The following is a 21,364-nucleotide window of genomic DNA, read 5'->3' on the forward strand; positions in this document are numbered from 1 at the left end:
CTGCACCATCATCTGTCTTCTGGTCCATCTTATTGTTTGGGCCACTTCCTTTCTTGCTCATAAGAAAACTTCCCATTTTTCCGGGTCCTTCTTGCTACACCAGTCTCTCCAGGCTTTTCTGTGAGTCTCTACCATTTCCTCACATTCCTTGTTCCACCACCAGTGCTTCCGTTTCTTTCCTTCCTTTCGCCATGGTTCAGCCTGTTTCACCTTATTTCGCTTCATGTCGTCCCATTCATTGAATGATTCAATTCCTTCCTCATATCTGGATCGATTGTGTCTTAATTTGTCTCTGTCTACCTTTATGTTTTCTGTTCTTCTATTCGTCTGTGGCAGTCTGTCCCTGTTTGGAATCCAAAGGCACTTAACTTCTGTAAGATAGTGATCCGATTCTATTCTAGTGTTCTTCCTGACCTTTGTGTTAATGATCTCTTTAGCATTTGTCCAGCTGATTGCTATGTGGTCAATTTGGAATTCCCCAAGGTGGGTGCATGGGTTTGCCCATGTCTTTTTCTTACACGGTTTGGCCCTGAAGTGTGTTGTCATGAATCTCATTTTGTGTTCTCGACACAGTTCAATTAGTTTTTCTCCATTTTTGCTTGCCTGCTGGTGTGCAAGGTACTCGCCTAATACTCCTTTATGTTGCTTCTCTCTTCCAATCAGTGCATTATAATCTCCTACGAGTATCTTTACATGTCTATATGGTATGTTTTTCAAGGTGTCTTCTAGCTCTTCCCAGAAACTATCTACAAATTTCTTGTCTTTCCTGTTCTTGTCATTTGTAGGTGCATGTCCATTTATTATTGTATACTTTTTGTTCCCTGCTTGAAATGTCAGTGTTGATATCCTTTCTGACGTGCTTGTCATTTCAGATATGCCATCCTCATATCTCTTGTCTACTATGAACCCTGTACCAAAGCATCTAGGTGCATGTCTTTCCTTTCCCACTTTAACTCCTGGTTTCTCCTTCAGTATTATGAAGTCTTCTGACTCCACTGTATCTTCGTCAGTGTATCTTGTTTCTTGCATCGCTAATATTCCAATGCTTCTCTCTTTCATCTCATCTACAGGGTGTGTACGTGGACGAGGAAAAAAAAAATCCCGGATTTTTCCCAGATTTCCCGGTTAAAAATATACTTTCTCCCGGATGAAAATACACTTTCTCCCGGATGAAAATACACTTTCTCCCAGATGAAAATACACTTTCTCCCAGATGAAAATACACTTTCTCCCAGATGAAAATACACTTTCTCCCAGATGAAAATACACTTTCTCCCAGATGAAAATACACTTTCTCCGTGTTAAGTAACAGTACACTTTTCCTCGGAACTGTAAAACTTATCAATCCTTTCAATGGTTGTGGTTTTTTACACTGGCGTAGAATTTCCTGGCACTTTACAAAACGAAACTCAGGGGGTGGGAAAACACATTTTGGAAAGATGTCTGATGTGCAGCAACATGTACACTGCACATTTCGTATTACGAAGGTATGAATTCGAATTCCACCAAACACCACATGTTACTTTCCGAAGGATTGAGATCGAGATTGTGATGCGCTTTTCTAAGCCAGTCGTAGCTCATGTCAAGCGATCCTGCCAGTAGCGCGACCAAACAAATAGGGAAAGGTAATGGTTTAAATTAATATACATAATGTTGCTAAAAGAAAAGGAAAGCTTTCACATAGCCTATAATATTGGCCTCTAAGATTAATAAGCTGCAAGCGAAGCTAAGCTTTCACACATAATGTTAATCTTTTTTGCGTGTGTTACACTTTAAGATACATCGCACAAATTTGCCAGTAAAATTTTTAACAACGACATAAATGTCTGATCTTCTGGGCTCAAAAATATTCTAAATGGTCATTCTCAAAGATCTGAATTTTGAATGAGAGTCAAATGCTCTGTGATTTAAGAAATTCATCGGACATTGGCGGACAGAGTTCATCTTGTGTAAAAGGAAATTTACTTTACTTGAAAGTAACGCTTTTCAAACAACCATTCGGAATATTTCCCCACCACCGGTTAGAAAGAGATTCGTTTCAGCAGTTGCGCCAGATAACAGGCGACGCCGCACTTGTGAAGCTACGATGACGCAGGACATATGTTCGTACGTGTAAAACATTAAAAGATCTTACATAGTGTCACAAAAGAAACAAGACGTTAGAGGATACTCCAAGAGCATGGGAATTTTGTGAACCCAACTAAGATGCATAATTTGGCTTGAAGTGTACATTCATATGTCCAGATTCAGATGTAAATTTTCTTGGAGTACCAGTACCGCATTAACTCATGTTTAGTTCTTTTTTATGGCATAATGCCATATGTGCTGGAAGACGAAAACGTGAACTTAAAATGTAGCAAACAGTTGAAACTAGGCAACAGTGTGGAATTAAACACTTTGTTTCAAATAAATTGACTGCCTCAGCAGAAAAGATTAATAAAAGTCAAATTTCTTTAACAAACCGACAAAGATAACTTCATTATTCTGCAAGGCGATTAATGCTTGACTGTCAGAAAGGTAGAAACAAAATGAAATCTGAAACTAATAACTTATTTTAGCCTTCTGTAATTATGTGAATGTATTTTAATTCATTTGATAGCTCCCGACCACAAAAATCCATTTTATTTTCGTTTGACATGAGAGCAATAAATGAAGAGGAAACAGCAAAATCACTTAACGTAAACACAGGTCACGTGGAGACTAACACCTCTCCACTACAACTCAGACTGATCTGTTCATCAGGTCCGGATCTACGATATTTCCGAACCAGGCCAATATTAGATAGTGGCGCTACCCCTCACTTGAGCGTTTGAGGTAGGACGCCAAAAATTTAAAAAATCAACTTTTCAAAAATATCTTCACATTGTAGTGCACATCTTTCTGAAGGGTCTGATACATAATATATATATGATTGAGGTTGTCCCGGGTCGTATACACCCTGATCTATTACCTGTTTAAGTTTACCAGTCTTACTCATTGTCTGTACATTTATCGTTCCAATTCTGAAAGTCTTTTTAGTTTTAATGTTCTTTAAGGTTCTTGGGAGCTCCGACTCTTCCCTTATGCACTTTTTGGCAGGTCCCCCAGAATCCGAATGCCTGCTTGTGTCGACCTTGGTCAATGGGGGATTGCCCCCCCTGGGGTAATCTCAATTCCATAGTGAGATCCATTCCATGAGCTAAAAATTTTTTTTGATAGGACGGCTCATGTCCATCCAGTTATACGACTGAAGTTGTTAGCCCCAGAAGATGTGTTCAGGCCGCCCCTGACATGGGAACACAGACGCCTTTGGTAGCCGCCCCTAACATGGAGTACAGACGCTACCTGATATGTTTCAGTGGTTCTTCCGCTCTCTCTGCTATTGGGAAGCGATGTTCCTCTTCCACCTTTGAGACCATTGTCTGGGCTTCACCTGTAACCCTAGGTAGGGGTCCTAACTGGGTGCTACCATCCGGAGCCAGATGGACTCAGGTTTTTTTTATGAGGTTGTTACTCCTCCCCCTCCTTCTACCCCACGACTTGTGAGATGGAGCCCCGGGCTTGGGACCGGCAATGGTGCAGTTGTGTTGAAAACCTATCACTCTCTATTCTCACATAATATCCTAAAAGAAATGTATCAAAGCAGTCAAGTAAACATAGGTGATGAAAACCTATGTTTACTTGACTGCTTTGACACATTTCTTTCAGGATATTATGTGAGAATAGAGAGGGATAGGTTTCCCGTGACCAACATTCCTGGTGTGATTCTTGAGTTTCTCCCGGCGTATTTGATAATCAAAATATCCACAGGTGTACTGCCGGTCTACAGTGTCCAACGGGCACAATATTTTGGCGATCATACATGTCGCCATCATCAGGTGAACTGACGGACTGAGATCCTGTGAACGTGCCGGCACGGAGATCCGTACACTATGGCTGCTCAGGGGGAACCGAGTTCGGACGTGGCGGCGGCCGATTCAAATACCCTCCGCCCGCGGAGCACTCCCCCCGCCGTCCGCGCCCCGCGTCACGGTCGCGCAGTGGAACAGATTGCGACGGCGTCTGAGATGACGTCGGTGTGATGGCTCTGTCCGCCGTGGTCGTCACAACTATACGTTTGCTCGATCTTAGCAAGGCTTGGGAACCAGCGATTGGGTTAATCAAGAGTAAATCGAGCAAACGTATAGTTGTGACGACCACGGCTGACAGAGCCATCACACCGACGTCATCTCAGACACCGTCATAATCTGTTCCACCGCGCGACCGTGGCGTGGGGCCCGGACGGTGGGGGAAGAGCGCCGCAGGCGGAGGGTATTTAAATCGGTCACCGCCGTGACCGAACCCAGTTCCCCCTGAGCAGCCACAGCGTACGTATCTCCATGCCAGCACGTTCACAGGAGCTCAGTCCGTCAGTTCACCTGATGATGGCGACATGTATGATCGCCGAAATATTGTGCCTGTTAGACACTGTAGACCAGCAGTACACCCGTGGATATTTTGATTAACATTCCTGGTATCCATGCAGATTGGCATGAGGGAAATATTGTTATTAAAACAAAGACAGTTGGAAAAGAACTCTTGAAAACTCTTGACGTAACCTTTCTATAAGCAAGATTTATTTTCTGATTTATGCTACGAAAAGTTATGGTATCAAAGCCAACTTTCTTTTAAATGTAATTTAATTTGTTTCTGACGTTTGTCTGTACGAGGGACTTACCGGAAATTGAAAGTGAGAATTTTATTGTGTATGAAAGTCAAATACATCGTCAACTGACGAAAAGCAAAGTTTGTATGTTTACTTATTTTATAAGTAGAAAGAGTCTAAAAATTCCTGTACCTAGCATTATTCAATGGAGAAGAAGTCAAGAGGGTTTCCAGTAGCCAGCTATCCAGTAAAGAAGAGTGGCTGCAAATTCCAAGTAAGTCACCTCATGAAGAAGTGGTTTGAGGGAATAAACCGGAATAACCCAGATTCACACTCGCACCTTAAGTCAGAAATGTTAGAACACGGCGACCGGGCAGGACCGAGAAAACAGGAATTTTACGTAAAAAACGAGAAAAGAAGCTGTTACGTGTTGCCATAGCAACGAGGGAATTACTCCGAGAAATTGGAATATGTTCAAGTATCCAATGGAGCAGAATTTAAATGGAAAAACAGCAAAGAAATTAAAAATTCGCAATGATAAAAACAGCAAAGAAGATTTCGACGTATTTGTCTAACAAGGGAACCTCCCCATCACACCCCCCTCAGATTTAGTTATAAGTTGGCACACTGGATAGGCCTTGAAAAACTGAGCACAGATCAATCAAGAAAACAGGAAGAAGTTTTGTGGAAACATGAAAAAAAAATTAGCAAAATATACAAACTGAGTAGTCCATGTACAAGATAGGCAACATCAAGGACAATGTAAGTTGAGAAGCGCTGTGGTCCCATGGTTAGCAAGAGCAGCTGTGGAACGAGAGGTCCCTGGTTCAAGTCCTCCCTCAGGTGAAAATTTTAATTTCTTTATTTTCGCAAAGTTATGATCTGTCCGTTTGTTCATTGTTGTCTCTGTTCACTGTAATAAGTTTAGTGTCTGTGTTTTGCGACCGCACCGCAAAACAGTGCGATTAGTAGACGAAAGGACGTGCCTCTCCAATGGGAACCGAAAACATCTGATCGCAAGGTCATAGGTTAACCGATTCCTCCACAGGAAGACACGTCTGATATATTCTATACGACGCTGGTGACGGAATGTGCGTCACATGACAAGAATATGTTGTTGACCCACCTGACTTGTAGACTTGGCGAATGGTTAAAAAGATTCTTCTACCTTGCCCAATTTTGGTTTTCTTGTGGATGTGATAATCACTCCCAAAAAAGTGATGAAAACATAAGAGTTTGTCACGGACAGACGGACAGATAATAGTTGTCTGAAAATAAAAAAATCAAACATTTCACTCGAGGGAAGACTTGAACCAAGGACCTCTCGTGCCCCATCTGCTCACGCTAACCACGGGACCACAGCGCTCCTGAGCTCATATTCTCCTTGATGTTGCATATCTTCGCATGGACTACTCAGTTTGTATATTTTGCTTATTTTTTTCATAGTTCCACACAACTTCTTCCTGTTTTCTCGATTGATCTGTGTTCAGTTTTTCAAGGCCTATCTACTGTGCCAACTTATAACTGAATCTGAGGGGGGTGCAATGGGGAGGCTCCCTTGTAAGAAGAAGTACGCATAGAACGCTTCAACCATGAAGATCCAGTGCGGGGAGTATACATCTCGCACACATAGAGGGGGACACAGACGCTGAAACCAACATACATCCGACGCCAACGGCACCAGTTGCTTTTCACCGGTGCTGACCTGCCTCCACATCCACTCACCTACGCAATGCGAATTCTATGCCGAGTGAGTGTGAAACAAAACTTGATTACTTTAATACAAAGTTTTAGAAGATACTGTTGAGTGAATTTTTATTGTGTAATTATCATATTTAAAGTTAGTTTTAAATGCTTACAAGAGCTAAGGCATTTAAAAGTATGGGAAATATACAACAGGTTGGGGAAACTCAAGACCCAGCTATGGCAATGAAAAATGTAAAGAAGTGACCGACTGGGGTGAGTTTACTAATTTAATCAAAGGTCAGAGTCTTAACTTAAACTCATTAAATTCTCGATTAAATGCTCAGAGTGTGACTAAGTAAAGAACTAGACTTAATAAATTCTCAATTAAATACCCAGAGTGAAGCTTTAAATGCTCATGACAGTGTGAAATTCTAAATATTCAAACAACAAATTTATCATATAAATCATATGTTTACTGACCATAGTCAGAAACAGAGTAACAGTTTTCAAGATTTATCAAAAAGGTTATAACTTAACATTGAGAGCAAATGTAACAATGTAGAATCCGAACTTACTGAAAATTTAGGATTTTTTGAAAACGTGTACAATGTTCAGTATAATGACATAAGGCAGGGGTCAAATAATTTGAAAGAGAGAGTGGATAAGCAGAATGAATTAATGCCAGTCATTCAATCGCAAATTACAGGTGTCAATACACGAGTAGATAACATAGAAAGAAATTTCAAAGAGAAAATAGCTAACTCTGATATTATAAATGTAATTAGTTTGGAGGAACAATTTGGAGAAATTATAGATCAAAAGGTTACTGAGAGAATAACATCCGGAAACATATCGCCTATTCCTTCTTCCAAACTTAGTGGTATCAGGAAGAGTATGGACGACCTGTGGAACGAGATTAAGCTTATCCAAGTAGGAAAAAGAGTAGCTTCACTTAACATTGTATTAACTAGTGAAGCTGTGACTGATTTACAATGGGGAGCTAAATCAGGTTTATCTAGACAATTCCCTAAATTTACACCAGACGGAGATGTACATCCGACCCATGTCTTAAAAAGGTTTAACCAAGCATTACTAAAAAATTGGGAAGATTCTAAGAAGTTCGAATTTGCTGTGGCGTACCTTATAGAGGAAGCCTCAGAATAGGGTACAGTAAATATTAAGAACTTTTCCTCTTGGGAGGGCTTTCAAAAGAGATTTAAAGAGAAATATTGGCCTGCCAGTGCTCAAGAAAAGTTGATATCAGATCTATGGGACCCAAAATATTAGAACACTTGGGTTACTATGAGCAAATTTTTCGATTGGCATTTAACACGAGTATAGTATTTAGATAAGCCAATGGAAGAAGAGGGATTGGTACGTATTTTAATTAGACGATTGCCCATCTATGCGAGAAAAGACATTCATGTAGTGGATGGAAAACGGTAGAAGAGTTGTTGTCTTTTGTTGATGCACTTAATGCAATAAATAAGGACCACAACGAAACTTTACACCAAAGTGAAAGTTCAAACTATAAAAAGAATATAGGGAATAACTTTAAAAGGCTTGAGACAAGATTAGCAAAAGTACACCAGTGCAATAAGAAAAGTTGCAACCGTAAATATCAAAAGAAGCATATACATTCAAATTTAGATCCAGTAACTTCTCAAGAATTTGTACTGAGTAACCAAAAAACACAAAATAGGAATGCAGTACCTTGTTACGGTAACCAACCCATATTTACTAGTAATGAGGAAAATGTTGTTCGACCTGGATCCAGGGCTGGGGCCAAGGTTGTGGAATACATTAGGAGGCCATATTCCACATAAGTATGTTAACTTTACACACAAAATACCTACAAAGGAATGGTTGTTGCTTGAAGAACCAGGCTTAGCTACTAATAACCCACAACCTATAATAGCAGGGACAGTGGAAAATTTCGAGGTTAACATATTTATAGATATATTGGGGGAATGAAACTTCAACAAAAGCAAAACGAGGATAATGGAATGTAGTCGAATTAAGTCGGGTGATGCTGAGGGAATTAGATTAGGAAATGACACACTTAAAGTAGTAAAGGAGTTATGCTATATGGGGAGCAAAATAACTGAAGAGGGTCGAAGTCGAGAGGATACAAAATGTAGGCTGGCAGTGGCATGGAAAACGTTTCTGAAGAAGAGAAATTTGTTAACATCGAGTATAGATTTAAGTGTCAGGAAATCGTTTCTGAAAGATTTGTATGGAGTGTAGCCGTGTGTGGAAGTGAAACATGGACGATAAATAGTTAGACAAAAAGAGAATAGAAGCTTTCGAAATGTGGTGTTACAGAAGAATGCTGAAGATTAGATGGGTAGATCACATAACTAATGAGGAGGTATTGAATAGAATTGGGGAGAAGAGGAGTTTGTGGTACAACTTGACTAGAAGAAGGGATCGGTTGGTAGGACATGTTCTGAGGCATCAAGGGATCACCAATTTGGAACTGGAGGGCAGTGTGGAGGGTAAAAATCGTAGAGGGAGACCAAGAGATGAATACACTAAGCAGATTCAGAAGGATGTAGGCTGCAGTAGGTACTGGGAGATGAAGAAACTGGCACAGGATAGAGTAGCATGGAGAGCTGCATCAAACTAGTCTCTGGACTGAAGACCACAAGAACAAGAACAACAACAACAACAACAACAGATTGGGGGAGTGAGGTGTCACTCATCTCAAACGTATTTTTTAACTTGATACAGAATAAACAGCATGTAGCATTATTGTCAGTGACTGGATTACACATAATCGGGATAGTGGGAACAAGATGTAAACTTGTAAAATATGAAACTCGAGTGAACTGTAGTATTTTGTCAGCCGCTATTAATAGTAGAGAATATTAATAGAGCTATACTCTTTGATTTAGATTGGTTGTTAGAGTTTAAAGTTGTCTTAAACTCTGACGAACATCATCTTTGTTACGGCAGGAGGGGCAGTAGATGCTGGACACCATTTGTAACAAGTAGCCACATTGAGGAACAAACAACTGAGTGTCAGTGTCCACGATTAACAGCTACAGCACAATTATCACCAAAAATCGATAATGTGGCTCAAGTAACACATCAAACTGATATACAACACAAACTTAATGAATCTCTAATATTAACCGATCAACAAAGACGAGATTAATGGAGTATGAAGTAGTGTTTTCCGATAGTCCAGGTAACATCAGGCATTATATCTGTAAGTTCAAAATTAAAGATGACACTCCATTCTTTTGCAAAACGTATCCAATACCTGTGAGTTTGAAGGAAGCAGTTCGGAATGAGATTAGCAAAATGATTGTTAATAATATTATAGAATGAAGATCTGGTATAATGAATAATCCTCTGGTCATGGTAAAGAAAGCTACAGGCACGTTATGATTAGTTTTAGACACTTGTACGTAAAATCAACATATGGAAACAGAGAGATCAACTGATTAATATCGACGAATTGTTATCCAAGTTTGAAAAGGTGTGATTCTTTAGTACAATGGACTTGACTGTGGGATACTGGCAGATAAAATTACATCCAGAATCCAAAAAGTATACAGCCTTTTTGTTTGATGGAAAATCTTATTTCAATGTATTACCATTTGGACTTAATATCTCTGTGTCTGTATTTATACGTGCATTAGATGAAACAATAGGAAGAGACTTATTGAAGGATTTGATAAAATACATAGACGATATTTAATATTATCAGCTACTTGGGAGGACTGTTGTCTAACTTTGTGCAAGACTATGAAAAAATTTAAAGAAAAAGGTATTACGGTGAAGCTGTCTAAAACGTTTTTCTCGCACCAAGAACTTAAGTCCCTAGGTCATATTATAGGGGTAAAGGGAATTAGACTGGACCCTGAATGCATAAAAGCTATCAAAGAACATCTGCACCCCAAAAATGTAAGGCAATTAAAAGGATTTATAGGTATGGCCGGATACTATCAACGGTACGTACAAGGGCAAGAGTTAAATGACCCGAGAATTTTAAGTTTATTAAAAAGGGAGTACCATGGACTTGGGATGAAGGTGCAAATGATGCATTTGAAAACTTTAAAAGAGCTCTTGTTGAGTCACCCATATTACATCATCCAGTTATGGGCGAAGAGTTTAAATTTTCGACAGATGCATCTGATTACGGCGTTGCTGCTGAACTTTTCCAAGGAGAATGGGATCCAAGTAACGTAGAACACAAAACCATAGCTTTTGCTAGCTGTCGCCTAAATAAGCATGAACTAAATTACACAGCTACCAAAAAGGAACTATTGGCGATTGAGTGGAGTATTCAAAAGTTTCAGACACTAGTATGGGGATCAGAAATCCATATTTATACAGATCATTAAGCTTCCTTTCTGATGAGTAGTCCATTATTACACAGTTGGTTAACGCAATGGATGCTTTTCCTACAGGAATACAATATTAAGATACGATACGTAAAAGGTTCCAAAAATATTGTTCTTGATGCTTTATCGAGGCTACCCCTAAGGAATGGAAAAACTGAAACATACGGAAGGGTCCGGCATTATTTTTGCCATTAATTTTATGTCAGCGGAATATCCAAACATAATTGTAAAGGAAATGGCTCGAAGAATAACAGGGAATATCTATCATGATTCTTATTTCACAGAAATATTTTCTATGTGGTTCCAGAACTCGTTACCTCCTAATCAATTAGGAAAATGGAAACATTATAGATCATAACTTGTTTTGGAGGGACAGTGTAACATCACAACATCGGTGCTTATGTATTCCGAAGGTAATAGAAGACGAACTTGTGTGGTATGTTCACACAGGATATGGACACTGCAGAATCAAAAAATGTATATTCCATATGAATAAGTTTTATTATTTCAAGAAACTAGGTGATAAAATAGCATCTCTGATTAATGCCTGTGAAACTTGCCATAAAGTAAAATAGAATAATACTCATATGAAATACAAAATGTATCCTATTATTCCTAAGTCATTACACGACCTCACAGCGGCAGATCTTTTTGGACGAATTGCACAAAGAAAGGGAGAAGTATCATATATTTTGTTTATCATAGAATGCTGAATAGAATGTAGTTTTATATGTTAAACTATATCCCATTAAAAGAGCAAATACGCAAACGGTTATACACTGTTTACAACAATACTTTCTAGAAGTAGGTAAACCAAAACAGTTTCTTACGGATAATGGCCCACAATTTGTGAGTAACGAATTTAGAGAATTCCTAATGTGGGAAAGTATTCGACAAGTGTTAATATCCAATTATTCCTCATCATCACATCTGTGTGAACGAGTAATGAAGGAAAATGGAAAATTATGTTGCACTTACTGCCACGAAAAACATACTTCGTGGGCAATGAAAATTAAGGACTTTGAACTCATCCTAAATTAATTACCCCATTTATCATCTGGGTTGACGTTATAGGCAATCTTTTATAGGAGAAACTCTAAGTGTTTTAATTGGTCTGAACAACCTAGTGTCAATTATGAAGTAAATCAGGAGAGAGTTTCTAAGAATTTAATTGAAAAGGTGCTACAAAGAGTAAGTAAGCATAACGAAAAGGCTGTGGAACCTCAGTTACCAAGTCAATGATCTGGTTCTAACAACAAAACATCTTCACAGCTCGACTCTGTAGAAAGAGACTCCTAAGTTTTTCCAAAAATATGAGGAACCGTACCAGGTACAAACGGAAGAGGAAATAGAATGTAAAGGATGTAAAATTGCATATCCCCCAGGGAGGTTAACATTCTGAGTTAACAGGCAGAGTAACGACTGTCAGATCCCTAGTTGTCTTCGGTGTTTCTTCCAAAATAGTTTTCCTGCACCAAATTCCTTTAAAATCTAGAACTATCCTATAATCTTATTGCTTAGAAATCTGGATATGACAATAAAATAGAGAACAACTTAAGAGAATCACAGGAAAATAGTGATTTCTAGGCGAAAAAAACTGAATAGAGTACTATATTTGTGGAAAATATAATATGATGTGACTAGCTAAACAACTGTTATACCGTAGTGTATAGATTTTCTATTTTATACGGAGTATTTTATACCTTTTATGAGATGTGATATAGATGGGGAGGGGGAGAGGATGTATAAATTTTGAAAGGGGTGGGTATTGTAGCTAAAAGCACGATTTACAAGAACAGATAACTCATGACAAACAAAAAACACACATCACACATTCCAAACAACCCTCACAAACAAGTGTGCCTGATTTTTCATCATTTGCCATTTCCATAGGGTTGCTAGGATTTTCTTAGGGGACCTTAAAGGGTGAAAGTGGGACAAATCCGTTCTGTAGGGGACGATTTAATACCAGACCACCTCGGGCATCTCACTCAAGTACCTGAGGGGTATGGATCCTAGGAGAGAGGGGTTTCCTGTCTGTGGGGCTACCTTCTTTCTCTTCTTCAATCCTAGCATCCGCATCTATTTTTTTCTTTTCCTACTTCTCATTAGAGAACTATTCTATTTTTTCCCTCTTTTCATATTCACAAACTTCTTTCACTGAAGTCCTTCCTTATTTCCGTGTTTACTAGAAACCTAAATCTTATCTTTAGATAAGGAGGACGAAAAATCAGACTACATGAACACACATCCACATATACACAAATACATACTTCTCTACAAACAGTAAATTACATAAGACAAAGCCTGTCACGATGTGAGAACCACCAGGTGTTGTGGGGGAAAATGTGTGTACATATGGAAATATGCACCCATATATAGGAAGCTATGATGGTTCTACATCAAATGTACATAAGTGGAGGTATACATAAACAAAGAACAGCGACAATTCTAAATAAGAGATTCAAATGCTACATAACAAACAACTATAAAGTAGTAATGAGTAATGGATAAATAAGAGGCATGAGCAAAGAAATAAAACGAAAGTAGGAGAGAAGTTAGTGATGTTAATCATTACGAAATGTCAGTGTAATAAGTACTCTTATGAATTGAAGGATAGTGGGACATAAATAGTATATGTAGACATAGTGTCTATCGAAAATATAGATGTTGATAAGTAGAGGAGGACTCTAGGGAGTAAATGATATATTAAAGAATGAATGTGAAGTTTAAGATATGACTATCTTTACCAGAAGATACTTAATTATGGTATACATAGAAATGTATACTAGGGCCTACTCAGAAAGGATAAGGGGGCATATCCTTCATTCACTAAGTACAAAGGGCCAGCGTACTTAATTGGAGATAGGACGATCTGTGGCTTAAAAAATAGGAATCTTTTGTTGGTTGGTTGGTTGTTTCGGGGAAGGAGACCAGACAGCGAGGTCATCGGTCTCATTGGATTAGGGAAGGACGGGGAAGGAAGTCGGCCATGCCCTTTGAAAGGAACCATCCCGACATTTGCCTGGAGCGATTTAGGGAAATCACAGAAAACCTAAATCAGGATGGCCAGACGCAGGATTGAACCGTCGTCCTCCCGAATGTGAGTCCAGCGTCTGACCACTGCGCCACCTCGCTCGAATCTTTTGTAAGGGGCGTACCTACCAGAATGGAAAGAGGAAGTGCTCTCATAAGGTCAACCCACAAGCAAGGAAGTTCCTAAAAGAAGGGGACAGTATCGTGACAAAAGTCACAAATTTTATAGGGACTATTCTGGGAAGTGTGAATTCTATGAATGACTAGCATTATCATGTTTCCTGGAAATAAATGAGTGTCGAAAGAATACTTTCATTTTGTCCAGAGTTCCTCCAAGCTACAAATAATGAAAATAGTACATACTAGGAAAAAGGTAGTACAAAAGATAGGAACAGAAAATGGATTACGCCTGCGTTATCAACACCTGAAGTTTACGAAAAAAAGAAGAGTCCTCACAATTCCTAAATATCAGTAAAGCTGACAAAAACCATGAGTAATTGCTCATGTCTTAATAACGAAGTAAAATAAGAAAAGAGTCGAGAAACGATAAGCGAAAGATTGTTCAAGAGAGGACAGAGAATTGTTATCGAAAGGAAAGATACATATGAACATATGTAAGAAATGTATAATGTTAAGATATGAAATGTTATTATGAGTGACATTATTTGCACAATGATTATGTATAAAATACTGCGTGTTCCATTCGAGGGGATGGGGGGGGGGGGGGAGGGGGGATATGTAGTGATTCAAGAATTTCTGTGTAAATTCTAGAACCACTCGGCCTTCTACCATCTCAAACACACGATATTCTGGATAAGGGTGTGGGATGGTGGAATCCTACTTACTGTGCATCACGTTTGTATGTACAGGTTTTAAATCAGTCACGGGAAGAAAGTAGACGCGGCAGACGAACGACACTGACAAGTACCTGTCACACAATCCATAGATGTTTTAGCGAGTGTGTAAGGAAGAACCACGGAGTTTATATGCAGCTCTGTGCTTATTGGGTCATTGACTATTGTTATCAAAACAAAGACAGTTGACAAAGAACTCTCGAAAACTCTTGAGGTAACCTTGCTATAAGCAAGACTTATTTTCTGATTTATGTTACGAAAAGTTATGGTATCAAAGCCAACTTTCTTTTAACTGTAATTTAATTTGTTTCTGACGTTTGACTGTACAAGGAACTTACCGGAAGTTGAACGTGAGTTTTATTGTGTATGAAAGTCAAATACATTGTTAATTGACAAAAAGCAAAGTTTGTATGTCTACTTATTTCATAAGAAAAAAAAAAAAAGTGTCTAAAAATTCCTGTACCTAGTATTATTTGATGGAGAAGAAGTCAAGAGTGTTTCCAGCAGCTAGCTACTCAGTTAAGAAGACTGGCTGCAAATTCCAAGTAAGTCACCTCATAAAGAAGTGGAAGGTTGTTTGAGGGAATAAACCGGAATAACCCAGATTCACACTCAAACTTTAAATCGGAAACATTCGAACACATTGCCCATTTTATGGACAACTTTTTCTGTCTATATACCTATGTTTTCTTTTACACCTAATGTGTTTCTTTACAGAGATTGTATACCATCAACAACAATTATTCTACTATGCACGTAATATGTATCCAGTTCTTGGTCATCATTTTTCTGAACTTCAGCCAACATTCTTCTACACACTCCTGCCTAGAGGTTTCAAGTATCTCATTACAATAAATCAATACTGCCTCTTTTACCAAGCTGACCACGTAAATGTTTGCATGTGTTTTAATTGCCATTTGTACTTTTGTTAATCATTGTAGTTACAACTGCTTCATGGTCACCAATACCAGTTTCAACATGTTGAACATTCTCAAAAGGATTAATCTATGGATTCAGTAAACTTCCACCATGAATTTAATGTTCCATTTAATTTTTAGAGAAGTCATTTAGTACTGTTCTGTAAAATCTCTTACTACAACAACCATTTACAAAACTGTAATCATCCAAATGAACTGTTGTATGATTAAGGTATCCTACAATGACAGTATAACTGCAGGACATACACACTAGGAATCAGATTTTTCTCTGAAGTTTTTGAATACATCTGATGAACAATGCCCACATTCGCAAAATCCATTGTTTTGTGGCTACATGTAACAAGAAACTTAAATAAATGTGTGTCAGTGGCATTTAGTGCAAAGATGTAGAACATTACAACCTCTGTAAAATGATTACAAGGATGAATTTAATTCATTTGCTTTATGTAAAAGATTTATTTTCCATTTCAATTGTGTCAGAATGTGAACAATTTTATTAGTCCGTAGCATCCAATTCTACCACTATAAAACTAACTCCCCTAAAAATACCAGGCTCTTTTCTTTGTCTTAAAAAAAGGGAAATGATTTAAGAGTTGAATACATTATTTCAGCTGTGCTACACATCAGTGTTACTTGTTATGGTTGAGGATTTTTTAAATTTATCATATTCCTTGCTTCAAATCATTGCCAAATGCAGAAAGATATCATCAAAAGCTGGGGGCAAGGGAGGTAAATATACTTTTGCAAACACATTACTTCAGTAAGTCATAACATTCACTGTTACTATAGCAATGTTGTACCAATAATGCAACTTCCGACAAAAATATTCCATATAAAAGGTTAGCCTGTGTGACCATTTTCCACAGCATGTAGACATAAATACTTAAAAAAAAAAAAATCATATGCCTTTCCTGTACAAAACAAACTATTTATATCGAACTATAGAGACAGGATAGGTATCAGCTTGGGTGGAATGATACAGGTGTATTACCATATTTCACCAATTACATGCCTTTTCCTTCTCATATGTTAGGCGAGTCATTGGCTTTACACTGAAACATTGGTCTGAGGGACCTCTACAGCTTCTTAAATTTGTCCTGTGGCAACACTGTTCTGTTTGCCTCTACACTCTCCACAGTACCTTCTCACTCTCAAATCATATATGCAACAGAAGCATTGCAGTTCAGTTTGTGGCTTCTCATTGTTAGATATGCATTAATTTTGTAAAATGTACAGGTCTGATGTTTCACATTACATGTTATTTATTTTTCTATTACCCATTTTTTGTGCTTTTTTAATGTTTTAGGAGATGCAGTGATGGATAATGCTTTCGAGTGCACTTGCAACCAACAAGTGAGAAAACCAATATGTGAGAAAATGCAGTGCAGATATGGCAATTTTGAGAAGAAACTTTCAGAGTGGTTGCAGGAGAGCAGTGATGAATCCAAGGTGGAAAATGATTACTCCGCAGCTGATTCTGACTTTATAATTACCAAGGTGACAGAAGATGATCAGAGAAGAAAAAAAGGAAGATGAATGACTGATAGTAAGTGAGAGTGGTGGTGGTGGTATAACATAGTGAGACAATTGTCTGGACTTACTAACAAAGCTACTGACTTAGGTAATCCAAAAAATTCCTGCAATTTGGGAGTGCGTGTTTGAACAAGCTATGATTGAGAGTACCGTTTTACATACAAACAGCAAACTTTTCTCCATGAGAACCAACCTGAATGACACAACAAACCAATCTAATTATCACCTCACTGATTCTGGAGAAATTTATGCTCCGACTGGTGTGCTAATGTTCAAATCCATTTTCAAATTTGGACATGAAAATGTGCTCTCTGTTTGCCAAGGACCTTACTGGAAGACTGATATTTAGAGCAATGATTTTTGTCAAACAGCTTGAAATATTGACCAACTGCCTACAGTTTGATGATTCTACCACACATGAGGTCAGAAAACTAACTGTGCAGGTGCCATCTCTTAAATATTCAACAAGTTCATATATAATTCACACCAGATGTATTGCCTTAATGAGAATATGACAGCTGACAAAATGCATGTTTCTTTCAGATGGAGTTGTGGATTTTGCATGCGTATGCCAAAGAAACCCAGCAATTATGGGTCAAGGTATAATGTGTGGTTAACTCATTTTGTTCATACCTCTCCAAGACTTACATTTATGCTGGAAAAGATGGCAACAGCATTGGACTAAATGTAGATGAAAAGAAACTTTTGAAACCCACTCAAGCAACAGTACACTTGTGCAAACCTACTGAAGGTTCAAACAGAAATGTCACTACGAATAACTGATTTACATCCATGGAGCTGGTAGAAGAACTGAGAAAGACTTGACATTTGTCAGAACCAAGAAAATCAATCATACTGTTATGCCATCATAATTCAAGTCTAGTAACTCAAGACCAGTTTGCACAATTCTCTATGGTTTTGCAAAAGGTTTACATGTTACTTTTTTGTCTGTTGTTCTCAAAAGGAATAAAGCAGTTGTTCTGGTAACTTCTATACACAACATTGTGATGAAGCCTTACAAGAGGAAGGCAGAAATTATCTGTTATAATAAGACAAAAGATGGGGCATACCTTCCAGACCTTAAGTGTGTCCTGTACTCTTCCAATACAAGATGTTAGAGACGGCCATTGGCTCTTTTTTACACACTTATAAACACAATTTGTGTAAACAGTTTCATAGTTTATTTATGCCTTTGACAAAACCCTACTGTTAAAAGGATAAGGTTCATTGAAGCAATGTCCCAATCTCTAATAGAACCACACATCAGACGACAGCTCACCATTTCCAATTTGCACTGTGATATCCATGAAGAGGAATCTATTGCTAGAGGAGATGGTCAAGTTCCAAGTGATAAACTTGAGAAGAAGACGACCTGCTGTGAGTCTACATCTTCGAAAGATCTAAAGACTTCCTATAAGTGTATACAATGCAACAAGCCAATATGTCTGGACTATAGCAGGAAAGTGTGCACCATATGTGCAATCAGAAATCGATTTACACTGGTTTCCACAAACAGTTACAATATTAGTCTTTAGTAACAATGGAGCACAATATTCAGTTAACTTTGAATAAATAAAAAACAATACTCAATTTGATGTTTCATATGAAAAGAACAAAAATGTTATCCTAAACACGCAAATAGATTATTAACATTGATAAAGCTATTAAAAAATAAGGCGAAGGAAAAAAAAAGTTCTCTCAGATGGGATGTTTCTAATTATGTACTATCGACCTATGTTTCTGTCTACGGGTTGACAACGAAGAATTGTGCAGTGTTCTGAGTGGCTCAGCAGCTGGCGGTAAATGTAAATCGAAATTTAAAAATTCAAAGTGTTTATGCGCTGTGATAAGGAATCGCGTGCACTGTCACATGGAAAGTCTTTCATCTTTGACAACTCATCAGCTCCAACATTTTAACTTGATACGCACTGTACAATATTTGGTTCTCACCTGGCTCAGCGTTTGTGAAGGAAGCTCCGATTTTACAAGAAGTTTGGTGAAAACGTCCTTCGTTACATGACTTGTTGACGGGGCGCAGGTATCATACACTTCTCGGTAGTAAGGCGGCACACAACCTGTCAAATTGGTGGTTTACGTCATGAAATCATGTCAGATGAGCTTGTTTACAACACGCAAGGTTGACAATTACAAGCTATAAAAACGACTATTTAACTGTCGTATATCAACATTTAGTCAGATCATTGAAATATTAATCTAACACCAAATCACAGTTTGATAGCTACCGCAATAAAACTAATAAACAAACAAAACTAATGTGTGTACTAACCGACTGCTAAATCTGTCGCCATGTTGACACCTCACTCATATTAACAAGTGACTGGCCAGATGTAGTTGCGCCACTTCTAAATCGAAACGTGTGTTTATTTCAAGGCTGTAATTTTGTGGGATTTCAACGACACCACATCTGGAAACAAAAATCATATTTAACACGGAGCACAATGCACAGAACAGTCTATCGGCACTAACAGATTTGACTGGGGCAAACCTTCCTCCCTGAAGTAACCCACGACGTATGAACTCAGATTTCGCAAAGTAAAACATGCCATTTTCTACCAGTTCACCCGGCCAGTCTTGTCTTCTTGGTCTTCGTTTTGGATTAAAGTTCAATGGTTTAACGGTCCCATCTGAAAACAATCCGTGTCGCAAATGAACACTATTATTAATATTGTACATCCGTCGTAAGCCAGGAAATGGTTTACAGTTTCAATATTGAGGACTGAAATGAAGCAATCTTTTTCTTTAATTCTGCATGAAGAACGTACAAGCCAGTCGATTTTTCTTCCCTACGTGAAAAACGTCTCACAAAGAACAAATGCGCTTTCATATTTACGAAATCATGTTGCCCATCGTAATTTGTCGGTGGTTATTTTAGAAATTGCATAACTGACTGACAAGTCCCAAACTTTCACACGAACATTTCACAAAAACATTACACACAGTAAAAATTTACAGTTCTGTCAAATTCATGAACGGGCGGAAACATCTTAAACCAACCCCTACATGTACCATCTGTAACAGCGTGCATATTACATAATATGCTCTGCATGTAGACTATGATTCGCTTAAAATGAATCACAGGGCAAAGGCTACAAATTGCAAGACAGAACAAAGAATTGTAAGGGGAAAGAAAGATATCATGTTTGCAGGATATGAAAATAACTAATCCTGGGGAACTAAACTTATACCTGTAATCACATATACTCTGATAATATATTTAATGTGTGTTCCTTTTTCTTTGTAAGGAAATGCTTTTTCAGTCTTCATGATCAATTTCTTCAAAACTTGTAATTGTATGATAAATTTTATAGTCCTGGCCACATTCACTGACACTGGCTTTTTGCCTTAGATGGAAGGGGTATTAAAAACTCACATCAATAGTAATTTTGTTTTAGTTTTATTTGCCAGCAAGATTTTGGAGCCAACTAAATTGGTCATTAAGTTGTTGTTCTAGCTCCGTAACATAATACCATACGGTTACAGAACTATTGCAGGTCATTCTAATTTCTCATTTCAATGTTTGCCAATCACTTGGCTAAGTATGTTTTACAACACATTTGTATTCTTCCAATTGATCCTCCAAATTTCAACTTGCTTACAGGCCCAGAACATCTTTGTTGTTATAATGTTTAAAGACATTTCTACTCAAACCAGTTAATAGGAGATGAGGTGTATCTCTCGATAAATTTCAACCTATATCACTTACACCTATATGCCTAATATAAAAAATAATTGATTGCTGCATGTATAACCACAGAAGCCAACATTGTTAATATACTTAGCTCCTTACCACATACGTTAAAGTCCAGCCTTTCTACAGTTGAAGCGGTTGAGAGCATATCATATAGCAGTTTTGGAAATATGAAAGAATCCGTTCACCACTGTTGTGCCTGAAGTAAGTATTTGATATGGTTTTCCACAATATATTACTAAGGAGTAGGAGAGAATGCTCTCTGCATAATACAGTCATACTGTTTGCAGTTAATGAAGATTAATAATCAAGTCACATTGCCTTCCTGTTACAAAGAGTGTACTTTAAGGATCTGCTCTCAGATCTGTACTATTCATTATTTACATAAATGATGTACCCACAGTTGTGCTATTTCAGGCAGTACTGCATGGACATGATAATACTTATCACCTATGATACCAACTTTGAAAATGTGCAACAGTCTGGTGGTAGTGATGGAGAGAAAGTACAACTGGTTTCACACAACTACACAACAGAAAAATGATAGTAAAACTGAATAAATCATATCCAGTTTGACTGTTCAGTCATGGTGAAAAACTATTTAGCACATAAAACAAAAGCTAAGCTGA

At 38.0% G+C, this 21,364-nt stretch overlaps 1 protein-coding gene across 1 annotated transcript in view; it reads right to left on the minus strand.

Annotated features, from left to right (window-relative positions):
- LOC126162463 (sorting nexin-8-like) overlaps window positions 1-20,492 on the minus strand; it is a 137,096-nt gene extending 116,604 nt beyond the window's left edge. Inside the window, exons 1-3 of the mRNA XM_049918992.1 lie at window positions 19,533-20,492; window positions 19,314-19,451; window positions 18,977-19,101 (exon numbers count right to left, since the gene is read on the minus strand). Of these exons, the coding sequence (XP_049774949.1) occupies window positions 18,977-19,101; window positions 19,314-19,335 (147 nt within the window). The 5' untranslated portion in view covers window positions 19,336-19,451; window positions 19,533-20,492. The remainder of the gene's footprint in view (window positions 1-18,976; window positions 19,102-19,313; window positions 19,452-19,532) is intronic.
- Window positions 20,493-21,364: the final 872 nt, after the last annotated feature.

This window comes from Schistocerca cancellata, chromosome 2 (assembly GCF_023864275.1).
Source record: "Schistocerca cancellata isolate TAMUIC-IGC-003103 chromosome 2, iqSchCanc2.1, whole genome shotgun sequence".
NCBI lineage: Eukaryota > Metazoa > Arthropoda > Insecta > Orthoptera > Acrididae > Schistocerca > Schistocerca cancellata.